This window comes from Capra hircus (genome assembly GCF_001704415.2).
Source record: "Capra hircus breed San Clemente chromosome X unlocalized genomic scaffold, ASM170441v1, whole genome shotgun sequence".
NCBI classification, from domain to species: Eukaryota; Metazoa; Chordata; class Mammalia; order Artiodactyla; family Bovidae; genus Capra; species Capra hircus.
This window is the reverse complement of record NW_017189516.1, coordinates 61,073,310-61,094,365: the sequence shown is the minus strand read 5'-3', so window position 1 is coordinate 61,094,365 and position 21,056 is coordinate 61,073,310. Positions and strand designations below refer to the sequence as shown.

At 47.7% G+C, this 21,056-nt stretch overlaps 1 protein-coding gene across 1 annotated transcript in view; it reads right to left on the bottom strand.

Moving 5' to 3' along the window:
- The window catches only part of ANOS1 (anosmin 1), a 200,958-nt gene that overhangs the window by 39,995 nt on the left and 139,907 nt on the right, over positions 1-21,056 (bottom strand). The window contains exons 8-9 of the mRNA XM_018043716.1: positions 11,333-11,517; positions 4,339-4,468 (exon numbers count right to left, since the gene is read on the bottom strand). Of these exons, the coding sequence (XP_017899205.1) occupies positions 4,339-4,468; positions 11,333-11,517 (315 nt within the window). The remainder of the gene's footprint in view (positions 1-4,338; positions 4,469-11,332; positions 11,518-21,056) is intronic.

Below are 21,056 nucleotides of genomic sequence, written 5' to 3'. Positions count from 1 at the left end.
AAGGGACAGTTAGGGAGTGTGGGATGGACAAGGACACACTGCTGTATTTAACAAGGAGAACCAATCAGGACCTGCTGTCCAGCACAGGGACCTCTGCTCAATACCCTGTAATAACCTTATGGTCACCAGAGGGAAGGGTGGGGGAAGGGATAGTCAGGGAGTTTGGGATGGACATGGACACACTGCTGTATGTAACATGGAGAACCAGCGAGGACCTGATGTACAACACAGGGAACTCTGCTCACTGTCACGTGGCAGCCTGGATGGGAGGGGAGTTTGGGGGAGAAGGGATCCGTGTACATGTATGGCTGAGTCTCTTTACTATCTAGCTGAAACTATCACAATATTGTTAATAAGCTCTACCCCAATACAAACTAAAAAGGGCTTTCTTAAAAGAGCAGCCATAGACTCATTAAAAAAGACCCCAATGCTGGGAAAGATTGAAAGCAGGAGAAGGGAGTGACAGAGAATGAGATGGTTGGGTGGCATCATGATTCAACGGACATGAGTTTGAGCAAAGTCCCAGAAATGGTGAAGGACAGGGAAGCCTGGCGTGCTGCAGTCCATGGGGTTGCAAACAGCTGGACACAACTGAATGACTGAACAACAACAACAAAAAATTGACAATATGGCAACACATGAGTGTGGCTCTGTGCTAATGAAAGGCTATTTGCAGAAACAAGTAGCAGGCCAAACATGGTCCATGGGCCACAGAGTGCCAACCCCAAGTCAGTCTTTCTAAAGCCATGACACCATTTAGTCTCTTGGAACTGGACATAAAACTGTTAGTCATTTAGTTGTGTCCAATTATCTGCAACCCCCGTGGACTGTAGCCCTCTAGGCTCCTCTGTCCATGGGATTCTCCAGGCAAGAATACTGGAGTGGGCTGCCATTTCCTTCTCCAAGGGAATCTTCCCAACCCAGGAATCAAACCCAGGCCTCATAAGTGGTGCTTATTTCTAATGAGCATATGGCTGTAGTTTGTTTTTGAAATGTTGTCATCATGTTCCCATTTTACAGATGAGGAAACTGAGGACCAGAGTTTCATTCACTAGTCGGGGAGTGTAGCACGAGAGGGCCAGAGTCACATCCCAAGATGAGAGCTTCTTTGAAGCTTAAATGAGAGCATTTCCCCCCATCCCACTTCTCTTTCTGCCTCATCCACTCCCTCTTTACCACCTTCCCAGTCGTCTACAGAAACCCATCTCACGGGGCAGGAAGCAAACACACCCTCACAGATGAATGCAAGAGGAAGGCCACGTTAGCCTCTTTTACAATTTGCATGATTTCCAGGGCAAGATATATTCAGTATTTAGCAAGACTACCCAAATTCAGCCTTGAAATCAGTTCCTTTTATTAACAACTCTGTGTAGTGCTTTTGGCAAAGGAAGATGGAACACTTGGATTTCAGAAGAAAGATTTATGGTTTCCTCTCTGAACCTTTCATGATTAATTCCATGAGCAAAAAGTAACAGGCACAAGGATGGAACAACCTAGCACCTACAATGCAGAAAATACCAAATGAAATAACTTGTCACCCATGGAGAAATGAGGTCTATCATCGCACCGACAGGAAACCTCATAAGAAAGGAGCCCTTGCTCTGTCCTGCCCGGGGAGAAAGGCCATCACCTCCTGTGAGGCAGGCACCTCCAGGTGTCCCGACAACGCTAATGGTTACATACAGAAACCCACCTCCGCATTTGTACAGAAAACCAGTGTGCAAATCGCAATAGAGAGAGAGACCTTTTGATGGTCATAGTGCACAAGACAAGCTCCATATAGGATCACTTACATGTGGAACCTAAAGAGCTGATGCTTTCAAACTGTGGGGCTGGAGAAGACTCTTGAGAGTCCCTTGGACAGCAAGGAGATCAAATCAGTCCATCCTAAAGGAAATCAACCATGATTATTCATTGGAAGGACTGACGCTGAAGCTGAAGCTTCAATACTCTGGCCCCTTGATGTGAGGAGCCGACTCATTCGAAAAGAGCCTGATGCTGGGAAAGATCGAAGGCAGGAGGAGAAGGGGACGACATAGGATGAGATGGTTGGATGGCATCACAGATGCAATGGACATGAGTTTGAGCAAACAGTAGGAGATGGTGATGGACAGGGAGGCCTGGCGTGGTGTAGTCCATGGAGTCACAAAGAGTTGGACACAACTTAGCGGCTGAGCAACAACCACAACCCTTAGCCACATCCTGGATGAATCAGCTTCAGCTGCTTAGCAGGTCTGTGTCTTCAGTGAAGACACTAGAATCTATCACGAATTCCTGGCGTGTGTTTTTTTGCTTCAGACGTGCACTCTGGCAATGCTGAATGCTGGGCACACTTGTCAAACCAAGAAATAGAACGATTTAATGGTGAGTGCGGGGATTGCCCAAACGGTGCACCTTCATTCAACGAAAGCCCATTTCAACTGACGGACACAGGGCTAATCCGAGACCCGAGCGGTGCTCAGATACGCAGGAAGGGCTGGAGCGACGTGGCCCTGTTGTCTCCCCGGGACGCGTGCCTCTTTGGAAGTTGGCAGCCACAGTCACGGGACCTCTGCCCAGGTCCCATCCAGCTCCAAAGGGGATTTGTCCTGTGCGTGCAGAGGCTGGGCACTGCTGCGCCTCGTGTGTGCAGAAGCTGTGTTGATTTGAGAGTGCCAGACCACAAGCAGGCAACGGGGCCAGTGGGAACACGGTATGACCGTACACGCCTGGACCACGTGTGAGCTGGTAAAGTCAGGCCGGAGACTTCCCGAGCCCCGTGAGGATCCTCCCCTCTGAACCCACCACTGATATTCATTCACACGGCCTCTCTCGATCATCGGACCACAGGGAGACAGTCCTCATTCGAGAAAGGTCTCTGTTTGTTATTTCCCTTTCCAGCTTGCTCAGTGTATTCACCTAGGAGCGGGGTGGGCGGGATATACCTTTCTCAAAAGGGCTTTTCAAAAGAAAGAGTTAAAAAAAAAATCTACAACACAGGGGACTTCCCCAGTGGTCCAGTGGCTAAGACTCCGCACGGCCGGTGCAGGGGACCCAGGTTCAATCTCTGGTCAGGGAACTGGACCCCACATGCTACAGTGAAGATTGAAGGGTCCACCTGTCACAACTAACACATAGTGCAGGCAATTAAAAAAAAAAAAAAGAGTCTGCAATAAACACTGGAATGGCATCCAAAAATTTAAATTATTTGGCTGCAAATTTTCCACTTGAGACCTGTGATTATCTCGGTAAAGGTGTGGCAATATTATTCTAGCAAGATATAGACAGACTAGCTGAAACATAAGAGGATGTGTGGGCTCAGCCACGTCTGGCACTTTTGCGACTCCATGGACTGCAGCCCACCAGGCTCCTCTGTCCATGGGATTCTCCAGGCAAGAATACTGCATTGGATCGTTCTGACCCAGGGATCGAACCTGAATCTTCTGCATTAGCTGGTGGGTCCTTCACCACTGAGCCACCTAGACATCCAAAATGGAAAGGAATTGCAATTTATAGCAGCCACTGCAAACCTTCCCATCTTGAAAGACATGACTGATGTTACACGCCTCACGTTACTCATTAACATCACAATGCCTGCCTAAAACGAGTCTGAGTGACCTCATGTCGAGGACGATAACTGCTGATTAGTCAGTGAATAACCTCACTAATCTTCCATGAAAATGGACCTTGCTGATTAGCCAGGCTGACGTATCATTAATTCAGAATGCACAACCCAACTGGAGAAATAAACACAGAGCTATTCTTAATATCCAGTCCAATCATGTCCTTGCACTATCACAGACTAAACCAACCACAAATGGCAAACTGAGTATTCATCACACCCACAGAGGTTTTAGAACAGCAGTGAAATGAGAAGGGAAGAAAGTGATAGCTATGATAAAGTGACTTAGGACGGATTTAAACTCTGCCTGTGTGTGAAACAGGAGGTGAACTGACACTCAACAGAGCCACTATTTTCAAGAGACCTGCATCGCCTGATGTGGCAGACACGAAAGCTTTCTCTCCAAAAAACTTTAAACTGAATGGTGCTTGATGCATAAGAGATGGAGAGACCCAGGCAGTGGAAGCTGACTCTAGAGAACGGCCTGTTCCAAGCTGAGAAAACATCATCGTGATGACAGTTTCCGGAGCCTCGCAGAGGTCAAAACACAGGGATCCTCCCAGCCGTGAATTCATGCGGCTCCTTCAGAGGCATCTGGTCCCACTCACTCAGCACAGCAAAGCCACGTGCTGGCCAAACACACCCATACCAGCCTGGAGACACCATGGATGTGTCCCCCTATCTCGAGGTGGGTGGGTGGGTGGGTGGGTGGGGGGAGGGCGGCAAGCACCACTGACCTTTGGAGGAGCGGAAGTGCTTGCTGGGGGCGGTGAAGCCTCGGGTCCCATGCACGTTCACGGCTGCCACACGGAACTGGTACCACCTGCTGGGCCGGACGTCCGTCAGCTGCACCCGCTCGTCCGTGGTCTGAGGGGAAAGGCACACAGAAGCCTGTTACCCTGATGTGCCCGCTGTATATGCTTTGTAAACACACGCTCGACTCATCGGTTGACTTGACGCCCTCCCCCTGCCCTCCTGGGTGAGGATGGGCAACCCTGCTGGGTTCCAGGGAGGGCTGTCGGGATCAGGGAATTCCCAGGGGAGGTTCCAGTGGCTGCATGCCACTCACGGGTATTTATTCCCAAAGACTCGGACGACTCTGTGGAAATCAAAATCTCATGATGAACGCACGGGCTGGTTTTTACCTCTGATGACTACATATAGCTTTGGAGGGTTTTCATTAATGAAGTATACACACGAATGAATAATGGGCTTCCTCTGTAGCTCAGATGGTCAAGAATCTGCCTGCAATGCGGGAGACCCATGTTCGATCCCTGGGTCGGGAAGATCCCCTGAAGAAGGGAGTAGCAACCCGCTCCAGTATTCTTGCTTGGAGAATCCCATGGACAGAGGAGCCTGGTGGGCTACAGTCCATGGGGTTGCAGAGAGTCGGACAGGACTGAGCGACTTCACTTCATGAATGAATACATATATGAAGCGATCATTACATTACAGAGACCATGAAATCATCTGTAGATGACAGAAGGAAAATGCCTCCTACTTGAACACCAAATATAATTCTGGAAGTAGGTATGTGAACCCACACACTTAAATTCCCCAAGTATATTGCAACTCAAGGCTTTTTCTTTCTTTCTTTTTCAGTTTGAGTAAATCATGTAAGATGCACATAGATTCATGTTTCTGAAGGGTGAGGTGTATTACTATGTTCAGTTCAGTTCAGTTCAGTAGCTCAGTTGTGTCTGACTCTTTGCCTCCCCCTCCCCATGAATTGCAGCACGCCAGGCCTCCCTGTCCATCACCAACTCCCGGAGTTCACTCAGACTCACGTCCATCGAGTCGGTGATGCCATCCAGCCATCTCATCCTCGGTCGTCCCCTTCTCCTTCTGCCCCCAATCCCTCCCAGCATCAGGGTCTTCTCCAAGGAGTCAGCTCTTCACATGAGGTGGCCAAAGTACTGGAGTTTCAGCCTCAGCATCAGTCCTTCCAATGAACACCCAGGACTGATCTCCTTTAGAATGGACTGGTGGATCTCTATGTGGAGGTGGTTAAATCACTAGGTCATGTCTGACTCTTTGCAGCCCCACAGACTGTAGCCCACCAGGCTCCTCTGTCCATGGGATTCTCCAGGCAAGAACAGTGAAGTGGGTTGCCATGTCCTTCTCCAGGGGATCTTCCCAAACCAGGGATCAAACCTGGGTCCGCTGCATTGGCAGGCGGGTTCTTAACTGCTGAGCCATCAGGAGTGGCTGTGTGAATATATCTTAGTCCAATAAAACGTTGCAAAGAAGAAAACTGGACACAGGGACACATCGACAGGGCTTGCTGTCCCTCTGGTTATGTCCCAAGATCTCAGACAACCTGACCATATTGTCACTGCCCCCCTTTGTCAAGCTTAGGGCAATATGCCCACTTCCAACAATGTCCTAGGGCAGACCTGAGAACTTGGCCATGACTCTGAGAGAGTCACTTTCTAGGCAGGTGGATGAGAAGTCCAGGGGACCCCAAAGAAAGAGGGATCTGGGGTTCTCGAGGAGGAGATAGGGATCTGGAATTCTCAAGAAGGAAAGGGCAAACATCTTTTATCTCTAGATTCCTTAGTCTTAGTCACATGAAACATTTGTTGTTGTTGTTTTCCTTTAAGCCTGGAACTGATGATTACATAAAAAACAACTCAGTTTAAACTCTGTACTAAGGATTATATAACAACAATGTATCCTGCCTGAGGACAGTTTCTCTTTCCTGAAAGCTTCTGACTCATCCTGATATCTTGGACCACATTTTGTCCAAATTCTGATATCTTAGAATGTATATTTTTTCCAGTAGTCATGTATGGATGTGAAAGTTGGACTACAAAGAAAGCTGAGCACCGAAGAGTTGATGCTTTTGAACTGTGGTGTTGGAGAAGACTCTTGAGAGTCCCTTGGACTGCAAGGAGATCCAACCAGTCCATCCTCAAGGAACTTAGTCCTGAATATTCATTGAAAGGATTGATGTGGAAGCTGAAACTCCAATACCTCAGTCACCTGATGCAAAGAGCTGACTCATTTGAAAAGACCCTGATGCTGGGCGAGACTGAAGGTAAGAGAAGGCGATGACAGAGGATGAGATGGCTGGATGGCATCACTGACTCAATGGACATAAGTTTGAGTAAACTCCGGGAGTTGGTGATGGACAAGGAGGCCTGGCATGCTACAGTCCATGGGGTTGCAAAGAGTTGGACAGGACTGAGTGACTGAACTGAACTGAACTGAAGGATTATATAACAACAATGTTTCCATCTTGAAGACATTTCTCCTTCCTGAAAACCTTCTGACTAATCCTGATATCTTAGAATGTATACTATGGGAGTGGATGTGGTAGGATCTTTCTATTGTCAAGTTCTAAGGACTTCTCTGCTGGCTCAGACAGTAAAGCGTCTGCCTACAATGCGGGAGACCTGGGTTTGATCCCTGGGTTGGGAAGATCCCCTGGAGAAGGGAATGGCAACCCACTCCAGTACTCTTGCCTGGAAAATCCCATGGAAAATCCTGGCAGGCTACAGTCCATGGGGTTGCAAAGAGTCAGACACAACTGAGCGACTTCACTTCACTGAATCCTGTTATCCTGAAATGTAAATTGTGGCAGTGGGTCTGGTAAAATTTTTGCAAACTTGAGACATTCTTTTGATTTATTGTAATAACTAAAAACTATATAGCTCCCTTGCTAACACTAGTGAGGGGGGCACTCTCCATCCCCTTTCTGATGTCTGCCAGAAGCTTTCTCTGTCTGTTTTCTTACTTCAATAAAACTCCGCTACACAGAAGCTCTTGAGCGATGAAGCCTGGTCCCTGGTCCCAAAGCTAAATCTCCTTCTTTGGAGATCACGAATCCGACATTGTTCACTGTAGGCTATCAACTCCAAGGGATAAATGTCTGAGTTCTGTGGGTCATCTGGGCCTAATGCCAGCTGAGTTCAAGGAGACACTCAGGGCATGAAACTGGGCAACAGAACAGAACTGAAATCCTTCTAAACCTCAACTTGTGATAACTTGCTGAAAGGACTGCCACGTGTACTTCAACATTCAAAAGAAGCTAAGTACTTCCACGATTAAAATAAATAAACAGGGTCGTCATTACCGTCTTTCTAAGTTCCATATATATGCATTAATATACCGTATTGGTGTTTCTCTTTCTCACTTACTTCACTCTGTATAATAGGCTCCAGTTTCAGACACCTCATTAGAACTGACTCAAATGTGGTTTTTTTTTAATCACTGAGTAATATTCCATTGTGTGTGTGTACCACAACTTCATTATCCATTTATCTGTCGATGGACATCTGGGCTGCTTCCTTGTCCTAGCTATTGCAAACAAGTGCTGCAGTGAACACTGGGGTACACATGTCTCTTTCAATTCTGGTTTCCTTAGTGTGTATGCCCAGAAGGCTAGAGTGGGATGATTTGAGAGAACAGCACTGAAATATGTATATTACCATATGTCAAATAGATGACCAGTGCAAGCTCGATGCATGAAGCAGGGCACTCAAAGCTGGTGCTCTGGGATGACCCAGAGGGATGGGGTGGGGAAGGGGGTGGGAGAGGGGTTCAGGATGGGGAACACGTGTACACTGGCTGGAACACATGTACACGTGGCTGATTCATGTCAATGTCTGGCAAAAATCACAATAGTGTAAAGTAATTAGCCTCTAATTAAATAAATAAAAAATAAATAAATAATTTTTTTTAAAAAGGAAGACAGTGACAAGCGTGGCTTTCTACCTTATCTGGCAGAATTTGAGACGACATTTCCATTGACTTCTTTGTCTAGTTTCAGCCTTCAGTTTAAGGAACTAAAGTCCTTAGTTTAAGGAAGCAAAGCATTCTCAGCAGACACAGAAAGGAAGCATTTCGTGTGGAATTAACCAGTGAACACAGCAATGATAATAGAAATGATAGAGCAAGCTCTTTCCTCTCCCCAAGAAAGAGAATATGAGAAAGTCTTACCATCAGTTACTTTCATAAATCTTCAAACTGGTAATCTGTAAATTCTACACGCGATACCATAGCGCCATTTAGGAGAGAATGCCGTGTAAACCAAACATAATTTTAGGCTGTATTCTGAACATCTTTATGTTTTGTTAAAGCAAAAGGGTTTCACACGGTAGATATGGAATAAAATTACTAAATATTTCTGACCAGTTCTTTTTTTTTCCCCTAATTGAAGATGTTTCTTTTAGACATGGTCCATATACGCAATGGAATATTACTCAGCCATAAAAAGGGAATGAATCGGAGTCACTTGTGATGAGGTGGATGCACCAGGAGTCTGTTCTACAGAGTTGAATAAGGCAGAAAGAGAAAAAAAAAATAAATGTCGAATATTAGTGCATATATATGGAATTTCAGAAAAGGGTACCGATGAACCTATTTGCAGGGAAGAAAGAGACAGAGACGAAGAGAATGGGTGTGTGGACACAGAAGGGGAAGGAGGGAGTGGGGCAAATTCAGCAAGTAGTGCTGACTAAGCACACTCACAGCACCAACCCTATGCACGACTTTGTATGTGAAATAGAAAGCTAGCAGGAACCTGCCGCGTAACACAGGGAGCTGAGCCTGGTCCTCTGTGATGACCTAGAGGGGCAGAAGAGGGGGTGGAAGGGTCAAGATGGAAGGCATATTGTACACGTGATTGATGCACTTTGTCGTATGGCAGAAGCTAACACAACATTGCACATTATCCTCCAATTTTTTAAAAAATCATTTTAACATTTCATTTCTCATTGCTTTTGAGGTCTTTAAATGACTCTCGTGTTTATCCTCTCTGAGACACCACTGATGAAAAAGGGATTACATGTTTCTTTCAAACACCTGAGTATGGCATTGTAGTTTACATGTACTGAAAAAGAAAAAAAAAAAAAGTCAAGGGAATCTCGTCTTTGGAGAAACACGGTCTTACACACATCAGCAGAGATTTCCGTATAGACCTACATGTGGGGAAGGCTTTGTTTACTTGCTGAAAAGCATGAAGCGGTTTCATACTGATCATTTATTCTTTCCTTGGCACTGGGGAGATGACGCCCAGGAGGGGTGCCGTCTGGTGGCCCACTGGTTGGGGAGCTTAGCAAGAGGAAGGAGAAGGAAGCACTCAGGGAAGATTCGAGATCTGCCCGCTGCTTTCCACCAAGCAGTTTGGTGACAGGATTCTTTGTTCAGCCAGTCAAGTCCTGTGCAGAGTGAAAGCTTAAATGTGGGAGTGAGAGAGTCAATTCCTAGGTAGGTTGATAAGAAGTCCAGGGGGTCCCCAAGGAGAGAGGGGGTCTGGAATTCTCAAGAAGGAGGAAAGGACAAACATTTTTTCCCTCTACATTCCTGAGGATTATGTAACAATAATGTATCCTGCTTGAGGACAGTTTCTGGAAAAAACCTTTCTGGCTAATCCTGTTGTCTTAAAATGTCAATTATGGGAGTGAGTCTAGGAAGGTCTTTACAACCTCGAGACATTCTTTTGATTCACGGTAATAAGTAATTAAAAAGTATATAACTCCGTTGCTAAAACTAGTGAGGGGGTAGTCTTTCTGCCCCGCTTCTGATGTCTATGTCAGAAGCTTTCTCCATCTCTTTTATACTTTAATAAAACTTTATGACACAAAAGCTCGAGCAATCAAGCCTCGTCTCTGGCCCCGGATTGAATTCTACTCCTCTGGAGGCTGAGAATCCCAGCATCTTTCATGGTTCAGCAACAATGTTTCAGGAGCAACACGGGAGAAGACGTCAAGACGACCCTATGGCAGGTTAGCAAGTCCTGTGGGTGTCGCGTGTTGCGTTTCCCTCAGTCTAGCAGGTTCTACCTGTATCTCAAGGCTTAAGGGCAGTTCTTGGAGGAAATGAATGTGAACACGCATCAGAAAATGGCTTCCCTGGTGGACCAGTGCTTTAAGAACCCGCCTTGCAATGCAGGGGACACCACTTGGATCCCTGTTCTGGGGAGATCCCACAGAGCTCGGAGCAAGCAAGTCTGTGGGCCACAACTTCTGAGCCTGAGTTCTAGCGCCCGTGTTCTAGAAGGCACCACAATGAGAAGCCCTCACACCACAGTGAAGAGGAACCCCCATTTGCTGCAATGAGAGGAAGCCCGAATGTACTTACAGGGACCCAGCAACAGCCACGAGTAAGTAAATGGATATGCTTTGGGACTTCTCTGGAGGTTCAGATAGTAAAGCGTCTGCATACACTATGGGAGACCTGTGTTCAATCCCTGGGTCAGGAAGATCTCCTGGAGAAGGAAATGGCCACCTACTGCAGTATCTTGCCTGGAAAACCCCATGGATGGAGGAGCCTGGTAGGCTACAGTCCATAGGGGCTGCAAAGAGTCAGACACGACTGAGTGACTTCACTCACTCACTCACTCACCATGCATCATGAGCACATGAAGCCCACTTTCTCGGGGTACTAGGTTAGACACCCACGGAGCTTCTCCTATCTGTCACCCCACAGGATGGGGGGTGGAGGTGAGGTGCATGCATAGCGGTTTAAGTAACTTGCACGCTCAGGCTATTTTGAGCAAGCTACAGCATGTTAACCTTCTCTGTGTAGGTGTGCAGGAGACGTCACCTCCAGGGTGACATCAGGAGACCCAGGTTCGATCCCTGGGTTGGGAAGATTCCCTGGAGGAGGAAATGACAACCCAATCCAGGATTCTTGCCTGGAGAATCCCATGGACAGAGGAGCCTGCTGGGCTGCAGTCCGAGGGGCCGCCAAGTGTCGCACAAACAGAGCCCACGAGGCACTCACCTGCGCCACGGTCTGCCAGTGCGTGGCGTCGTCTTCGCTTGGATGGATCCCGTAATTCCACCTTCTCTGCAGCACGTAGATCACGGGCTCAATGGAGACGTTGAACCTCGAGGACCACTTTACCTCCAGCTGCCCAGACGGCAGTTCCGCGAACCGCAGCTCCTTCCTGGGCTTCAGGGGCACACCTGGAACAGGACCACGCCGGTCACAACAGCCTGCACGCGACGCGGACTGCGGTGAACGCTGAGGAAGAAGAGCTGAAGCGGAGGGGACACTCGTCTCATGACAAAGGCCCCTCTGTCTCCTTTCTTAATAGCAGCGTCTCCCTATCAGGGATTCAGTCTGAAATCGTTTAATGCCAAGTTCAGTTTCACGTTCCTGCTATTTTATAGGGTCTAAATTGGTTCTTGATCCTGAACAAGGTTTTGTCTCCCCAGCTGACTCTGTGATCCCCCCAAGAACGGTAGCCTGCCAAGCTTCTCTGTCCATGGGATTCTCCAGGCAAGAATATTGGAGTGGGTTGTCATTCCCTTCTCCAGGGGGATCTTCCTGAACCAGGGATCAAACCCAGGTTTCCTGCATTGCAGGCAGAGTCTTTACTGTCTGAGCCACCAGGGAATCCCATAACCTCAGAGCAGTTCTTTTATGTGCATTCTTTCCAATAAAAGAAAATGCAAGAACCTTATAGATGGCAGTGTTAGAAAGCACTCCCACTGCAGTTAAAACTTGACAAATGGGCAGATGAAACCGTTTGTAAGGGGAAGAGAAATACCTAACATTTACTATGTGCCAGGTGTGCTTCTGAACCCAAACTGGGTTCAATTTGGTTTGTAATGAAAAGCTGATAGAATTCCCATTTTCTAACGCCTAAGTGAACAGGTGGAATTAGGTCTTGACATGTTGCATCAACAGGTTTCCCTGATGACTCAAGTGGTAAAGAAGCTGCCCGCGATGCAGCAGAGACAGAATGCCCTGGTTTGGTCTCTGGATCGGGTGGATCCAATAGAGGGGGGCATGACAACCCACTCCAGCATTCTTGCCTGGAGAATCCCATGGACAGAGGAGCCTGGCGGGCTGCCATCCATGGGGTAGCGAGAGTCGGCCATGACTGAAGCGCGCATGTACACCACAAGCTGCACGTGGGAGCCTAACGTGGAATCCACCAGAGACGACAGTCATCAGGAGTCTCCATTCTCCATGCAACGTGCTCTGCCTCTAATGCTATATCTCGGGGTGCTTAGGACACGGTTCCCGAGTTTCCTCTCCTCTCCGTCTGAGTGAGTTTTCCTTTTAAGGAAAACATTATAAAGCCCAGTGTCTCATGTGGTCAAAGCATACAAGAATGGTTTCTGAAGCACAGATCTCGTGGATTTCTCCAAGTGATTGCTGGGGCTCTCCCCGCTGACTTGCTATTTAAAATTGGGAGGAAAAAAAAAAAGATGAATTTATAATGTTTGGGTTTTGGCACAGGTGAGAGCCTGGCTTCAAAAACAGTCCCTCACAGGTGGCTCGTCGGAACACACTTCATCATTTTGATTTCTCTCTCCCCCTCAACAGAGTGAGCAAGTTGCCTGGTAACCCAAAGATGTAAGAACCACGGTTCAAAATAACAGCCATGATGGAAAGGGGAACTTAGAACAAATTCATAATAGCAAAGCGATCGACGGAACCGACCGAATTTAGGTGGAGTGCAGTGCCACGCCAACCAAGTACACCGGCTGCCCGTAAAGCCATTCTACCCTGAGGACGAGCGTTTGCCTAGAGCGCTGACGACTCATTCGAAACAGTGAGCTCTGAAGGCTCCATTTCTTCAGTCTCAGCGGAGGGAAAGCTACAAAGCACAGAGGCGATCTGCCGCAGGTTAGCGGCGTGGCTGAAATTCCAACTCATCTCATTTTGATCTGAACTCACTCCGAGGTCTTCTTATGGTGGGAAACTCTAAAGTCATTCATCACTGATCTGGATGGGGCTGGGTGATTTAAACGCAGCACGTGTGTATCTGCTCAAAAGCTCACTGATGATTTTTTTTAATTAATTGATTTTAATTGGAGGCTAATTACAGTATTGTGGGGGTTTCTGCCAACACCTCGACATGAAATCGGCCATGGGTGTATATTAAAAAAAAAAAAAGCTATTTTATGTGTTTATTCATTTCCAGCTGTGTTGGGTCTTAGATGCAGCTTGCAGGAATTACAGAGTGCAAGCTGCCAATCAACTCCAGTATTCTTGCCTGGAGAACCCCATGGGCGGAGGAGCCTGGCAGGCTACAGTCCATGCATCTGCAGAGAGTTGGACAAGACGGGACCACTAAATCGAAACAATACACCACCTGCCTTCAGCACCCGGCTTCCCCCGACCAAACTGCCAGGCGCTCCTTACTGCTGTGGTCCAGTCACATGGTCTCCTTCACACTGAAATCTCTTGCCTTCCGTTTTCTGACATAGACTCTGGGATACGTCCAGGCTCAGTCCAGATGCCACCGCCTTCTCAGCCACCTTCCCTCGACCTCCAGCTAGAAGTGCAAGGCTCCATTGCTTGCTCTGCTATTCCCCATTGAAGCTGTGGCTGTCGACACAGGCATTCAAGTGCCTCTGACCACAGCCAGCTCTCTGAATGTCTTATCTTCCCTATGAAGCTCAAGCTCCGGGGTGTGTGTGTGTGTGTGTGTGTGTGCGCAAGAACTGGGTTCTCCTTCACCCTCCCCAGCCTCCCAGCCAATGTTCCCATAAGGAGTACTCTGCAGAAGCAAATGGTGTGGAACTGTTCACCGAAGAAAGGGCCTAGCCCACTGCATTATCCTTCTCTCAGGAATACACCTGGAAAAGTAGGAGCAGCCCACTTCTTTATTCTTTTCTCAGGAAGAAGTAGGAGGAAGACACGGCAACAGGGGCAAAAATCTCCGCTTGAGAGTCTCAGAGAGGAACGAGAAGGCTCATTGCAGGTGTTCACTGCCACCTCCTCTGGGATCGTATCTATGCAAGGAGCTTGCATCTCCCTCTGCCATCAAGGTCCTGGGACTCAAACATTCCTTTACTTCCTGTTTAAACAGAGCAAGGTGAGGCACACAGCAAAAAAATCTACAAACAATGAATGCTGGAGAGGGTGTGGAAAAAAAGGGACCCCTACTGCACTGTTGGTGGGGATGGAATTTACTCAAACTCACGTCCATCGAGTCGGTGATGCCATCCACCCGTCTCATCCTCTGTCGTCCCCTTCTCCTCCCGCCCTCAATCTTTCCCAGCATCGGGGTCTTTTCCAATGAGTCAGCTCTTCGCATCAGGTGGCCAAAGGATCAGAAGGCCAACATCAGTCCTTCCGTACGAACCAGCAATCCTATTACCAGGCATATACCCTCAGAAAACTACAACTGAAAAAGACACAGGTACCCCAGTTGTCCATGACAATAGCCAAGCCACGGAACTAACCGTGATGTCCATCGACAGACAGATAGATAAAGAGGTTGTGTTACATACACACAGTGGAATACCACTCAGCCATAAAAAATGAATTTGACTCTAGTTCTAGTGAGATGGATGAAACTAGAGCCTGTTATACAAGTAAATCAGAAAGAGAATAATAAATATTATATATTAACACATGTATATGGAATGTAGGAAAACAGTGAAAGTTTAAGTGTTAGTTGCTCAGTCACGTCCGACTCTTTGCAACCCCATGGACTGCAGCACGCCAGGCCTCCCTGTCCATCACCAACTCCCAGAGCTTGCTCAAACTCATGTCCATCAAGTTGGTGATGCCATCCAACCATCTCATCCTCTGTCGTCCCCTTCTCCTGCCTTTAATCTTTCCCAGCATCAGGGTCTTTCCCAGTGAGTCAGTTCTTTGCATCAGGTGGCCAAAGTATTGGAGTTTTCCGCTTCAGCATCAGGCCTTGCAATGAACACCCAGGACTGATTTCCTTTAGGATGGACTGTGCTTTATATATATATAAACATATATATATGTTGTATCGTGTGTATATATATATATGTTATATATATATGTGTGAGTGTGTGTAACACACACACACACTTAGGGCTGATTCTTGTTGTTGTATGGCAGAAACCAACAAGACACTGCAAAGCAATGATCCCCCAATTAAAAATACATTCTTTTTTTTTTTTAAGGGACAGAAGATGGCTCATTAGTTTCCTGACATCACAGAGCACTATGTGAGACTGTAAACCCGCCCTGCTCCTTGGCCCTCCACGGAGAATCCTCTAGGGTAAATGCAGCTCCAGTAACTGGTCCAGCACTCAAGGACCCTGAACTCAGCAGGGGACCCCTGCCCCCACACCCGCACGCTCTGAGGCCTCGGTCATGAATGTCATCTGACTGCCATGGGCCTCCACACCACATGACTGAGCATCAGGGTGCTGTCACCTCAAATTCCTTCCCTTAAGCATCTCCTTCATTCTGATGGGCAACGGATCTCATCACTTGCACGTGAAGAAACGGTCTGCATCCATCTGGTCTGCATTAGAGTCGGCTGGCTGCCCTGATTGGGAGGAACTGCACCCTCTGGGCTGTTAATTGTGTGCAGACCTGGCCCGGCCCCCACCGTTGCCCCTTCCAGGGATCTTGTTCTTGCGAGCTCCCCCAGCCTCCTGACGGCATCCCCAGAGCAGAGGACAGAGATCTGTCCTCAGTGTGGTTTTCATTATGTAAATGACTACCATCTTTCTTTATTGGTTTCAAACAACTTCGTCATCTGAAATGTAAACGATTCCATTAAAAATGTCAAAACGCTACGGTGTAGCATCCCGCAATATATGGGGGTGTTTCTTGAAAGTGTAGCAAGTCTTTTGCTGAAATCAAAGGCACGGAAACCCAACACCTCAAAAAAAAAAAAATGTTCAAAACAGACTGATGGAAAAATCGACGAAGGCTGGCAATCGGCAGTTGCAAATCACCCGAGGTGAGTGTTCATAAAAGGACTTGTCACAAGTCCAGGTGTGAAAACGCACCAAGATACAGAGTTTCAGTGAGTCACTAATTAGTCACTGCATCACGTGTCTCATTTAGCAGCAGCAGCAGCAGCAGCAACGTCTCTCATAAAGACAGCTGTACTCAAGGCATCTGGGTTCCTATCACATGAGGGCATGCAGTCACTGTATTCAAAATGCGAGTGATTACTTTGTGAGAAGTGGTCCACCTCGAAAATCCTGAAGTTTACAAATTTCAAATACTGACAGGTTCATGGAAATATTAAAGCAGTCGCGTCATCAGCTTTTTTGAAAAGAAACAGACTGATAACGCAACTGATTCCAGGTTAGCACCTGCTAAAGATGAGCCCTGGGTCACGGCCACCTGTAAAGCTGAAGGCCACGGCTACCTGGGATTTTTCTGCCTGGAAAACACGTTCAGCGTTTCTCTTTCCCTGCCCAAACTAACCTGCCGCAGTTGGGTGTCAGGAAAGTGAAAAGTGAAAGTTAAGGTCGCTCAGTCGTGTCCGACTCTTTGCGACCCCCATGGACTATATAGCCCATGGAATTCTCCAGGCCAGAATACTGGAGTGGGTAGCCTTTCCCTTCTCCAGGGGATCTTCCCGACCCAGGGATCAAACCCAGGTCTTCGCACTGCAGGCAGCTTCTTTAGCCCCTGAGCCGTAGGGAAAGTCCAAGAATACTGGAGTGGATAGCCTATCTCTTCTCCAAGGGGATCTTCCCGGCCCAGGAATCAAACCAGGGTCTTCTTCATTGCAGGCGGATTCGTTACCAACTGAGCTATCAGGGGAGCCATGGGCATCAAGAGAGGCAGTAAAAAAAGAAAGCAAGACCTCTAGACAGAGGACAGTTCGACAAAGCTGTTAAGTAAACCAGAACTAAACTAGGGGGCAATCAAAGGAGAACCCCAACAAAGCAGAGCTTGTGTGTTACCTGCAGAAGGTCAGCTTGTGAACATCCCACAGCCTCACAAAGGTGCATGTTTCAGAGACCGGGCACTCTGGTTCACCCAGAGTAACACTGTGAAGTCTTCGAGGCTTGTAATAGCCTTACGTGAAGGGCGAAGGAAAACCTCACTGCTGCTTTTTCCTTCGTGTCAAACCCCAATACCAGCCTGCAGAGGTAATGTGAGGCGTCAGCCAAGCACAGTTCTCAAAGCACTACCTCAACTTATGTGCTCCAGGGCAATGGGTCACTCCATGGACCATCTTTTCAAAACATACCGTGTCTCTAAAAAGTCAAGTTTCAGGCGTAAGAAGCCTCTGAAGTTATGAGGTCATCCCGCATCTCCTACACACATGGACTGCACAGAAAGGATACATGTGTTTCCATGAATTTTCATAATTTTTCCTTAGCCCCATAAGAGAGAAAGAGGAAAAAAATTAGGGCAGTGGTTGGCCCGTATCAGTTAGTGTCAAAAGTTACGAAAGTGAGTGGTCCACTTAAACACCAGTGTGCGTGCGTGACCACCTCAGTGAGTTCACTGCTGGGCCGGGCAGAGGCTGTGTGCTTTGGTTCTGAACGTCAGTGACGAATAAGGGTCATCATCATCTATGTAACTCCTAGTAACTCCTAGTAACTCCTAGTTTAGTTCCGTTCAGTTCAGTCGCTCACTCGGGTCCGACTCTTTGCGGCCCCATGAATTGCAGCACGCCAGGCCTCCCTGTCCATCACCAACTCCCGGAGTTCCTAACCAATGGTCAATATTCACCGAGCGAACAGGGATCCATACCTGTAGACTGAGCTGACGCTTTAGACCTCAAACTAGGGAAAACAAGAAGATGCCCTGTGGGCTTTGCCTGGTGGCTCAGTGGTGAAGAATCTACCTGGCAGTCTAGGAGGGACAGATTCAATCCCTGATCCCGGAAGATTCCCATGTGCTGGGGAGCAACTGAACCCATGCACCACAGCACGAGAAACCACTGCAATGAAGAGCAGCCCTCCCTGCAGCAACTGGAGAAAGGCTGGCAAAGCGACAAAGACCCAGTGCAGTCAAAAAATAGTTATAAACAAAGAAAAATGCTCTTTGGGATTTCCTATGAGATTGACACTTCAGTAAGTTAACAATGGACAAATGAAAACTGAAGAACTTACAGGCCTGTCCAGGAGGGTCTGGTTTTTCACCTGTGTGTGTGTGTGTGTGTGTGTGTGTGTGTGTGTGTGTGCGCGCGCGCTAGCTGCTCAGTTGTGTCTGACTCTTTGTGACCCCATAGACTGTAGCCCTCCAGGCTCCTCTGTCCATGGGATTCTCCAGGCAAGGATACTGGAGTGGGTTGCCATGCCCTTCTCCAGGGGATCTTCCCAACTCAGGGATCAAACCTGGGTCTCCTGCATTGCAGGCAGATTCTTTACCGTCTATGCCATCAGGGAAGCCCTTCACGAGGTATATGCTTCATGTCTCATTTAAATACTGAAAGTAGAAAGTGTTAGTTGTTCAGTCATGTCTGATTCTGTGACCCCATGGACTAGCCCTCCAGGCTCCTCTGTCCATGGGATTGTCCTGGCAAGAATACTGGAGTGGGAAGCCATTCCTACAACTGCAGAAATTAGCTAAAAATTACCTTCAGAGGAAAAAAGCTCCATGTTCTTTATTAGCCTAAAACGACTGCTTAATTAGTGATGGTATTAGATTTAACCTAACTGATCCGGATATATCTTTTAACCGACCTATAATGTAATAATACAGGGGTGCCCAAAGACAGCTTGAGGTTGAGGGCCCTCTTACAGTAGCTGGACAGAGTCACAGTAGAGATGACAGGACAGCTGGGCAGATGGGATTAGGCCCTGGAGGCGTGTCTGATGTCAACCACCAGATTCCCCAGAGAGGCCCGCAACCTCAGCCTCGGCGCTGCTGAACTAACCGTGGGACTGGTCCAGCTCAACCTGTGATGGAGCGTGTTCTTCTTGAGGAAAAAGTCTGCACTTCAGGACCACTGTTATGTATCCCACGTATTTGTGCTAATATACAATACTTGGGCTTCCCTGATAGCTCAGCTGGTAAAGAATCCGCCTGTAATGCAGGAGACCCCGGTTCAATTCCTGGGTCGGGAAGATCCCCTGGAGAAGGGATAGGCTACCCACTCCAGGATTCTTGGGCTTCCCTGGTGGCTCAGCTGGTAAAGAACCCGCCTGTAATGCAGGAGACCTGTGTTCCATCCCTGGGTTGGGAAGACCCCCTGGAGAAGGGAACAGCGACCCACTGCAGGATTCTGGCCTGGAGAATCCCATGGACTATACAGTCCATGGGGGTCGCAAAGAGTCAGACACGACTGAGCGACTTTCACTTTGATACAATACTTGTCTTTTTCTGACTTACTTCACTCTGTATAACAAGAGTTACACATCACTACACATCACTACAAATGAAACCATTTTGTTCCTCTTTATGTCTGAGCAATATTTCCTTGTATATAGGTGCCACAGGCTTCCCAGGTGGCTCACTGGTAAAGAATCTGCCCATCAGTGCAGGAGACATGGATTTGATCCCTGGGGTGGGAACATCCCCTGGAGAAGGGAATGGCAACTCACTGCAGTATTCTTGCCTGGAGAATCCCATGGACGGAGGAGCCTGGCGGGCAGCAGTCTATGGGGTCACGATTTAGCAACTAACCCAACAACAGCAACATATACGGGCCATGTCTTTACCCCTTCATCTATTGATGGACTGGTCGCTTCCGTGTCCCAGTTATTGTGAACAGCGCTGCAGTGAATACTGGGGCGCGTGCGTCATTTCGAATCATGGTTTTCTCAAGGTACAGGCCGGTAGTACGGCTGCCGGATCATATCAGGGCATGTATGCAGAGTCTAGGAAAAATGGTACAGAGGAACCTACCTGCAGGGCAGGAAGAGAGACTCGGACATAAAGAACTTGCGGACATAGAGAAAGAAGTTGTGGACATCACGTGGGAAGGGGAGTATGGGGTGACCAGAGAGAGAACCACTGACATATACGCACGACATAGACGCTGCCATATATGCAAGACCATGTGTAACACAGACAGTTAGTGGGAAGTTGCTGTACAGAACAGGGAACTCAGCTCGGGGCTCTGTCAGGACCTGGAGGGATGGGACGTTTAAGAAGGACGAGATATGTGTACAGATATATGCTTCAGAGAGAAGGGAAAATATCCCTATGTGTACTTAGATTTTCTTTTTCCCCAAAAAATAATCCTCTATTTTCCTTATGCTCATTATGCCAAAATCACTGCCAAGTCAACAGAGCCTGTTTCTTGTCTTGATGGTTAGCTTTCTGTGAATGCCCTCTCTCCACAAACATCCAAGTCCAGAGTTACTGGCAGCAGAGAGGTGACTTCAGCCCTGGAAAAAAAAATGCATCATGTGAAGGTTAACGTGCAAGCATCCTGGGACTTCCCTGGTGGTTCCATTGGTGGAGAATCCGCTTTTCAGCCAGTGTAGAGGGTTGCAGGTTCAGTCCCTGCTCAGGGAACTAAGATCCCCCATCCAATGGATGAACTAATAAGCCCGTATGTTCTACAAGTACTGAGCCGGGATGCCTCAACGAGAGAGGCCCTGTCCCACAAACTATACAGAGCCCCCCCCCCCAAGCTCTGGAGACCGCACACCATAGCAAGGGAGAATCCGCATACTTTGCAATAAGGAGCCTCTGCACTGCACCTAAAGACTTTGCATGCTGTTAACTAAGACGGGACACACCCATAAATAAATAAATATAAAAAAATAAATCGCAGGTATCTTTTAATCATTAATCATGTATGCTGGCCCTCTGGAATATTCCCCTTATTCTTGGTGAACCAGGCATA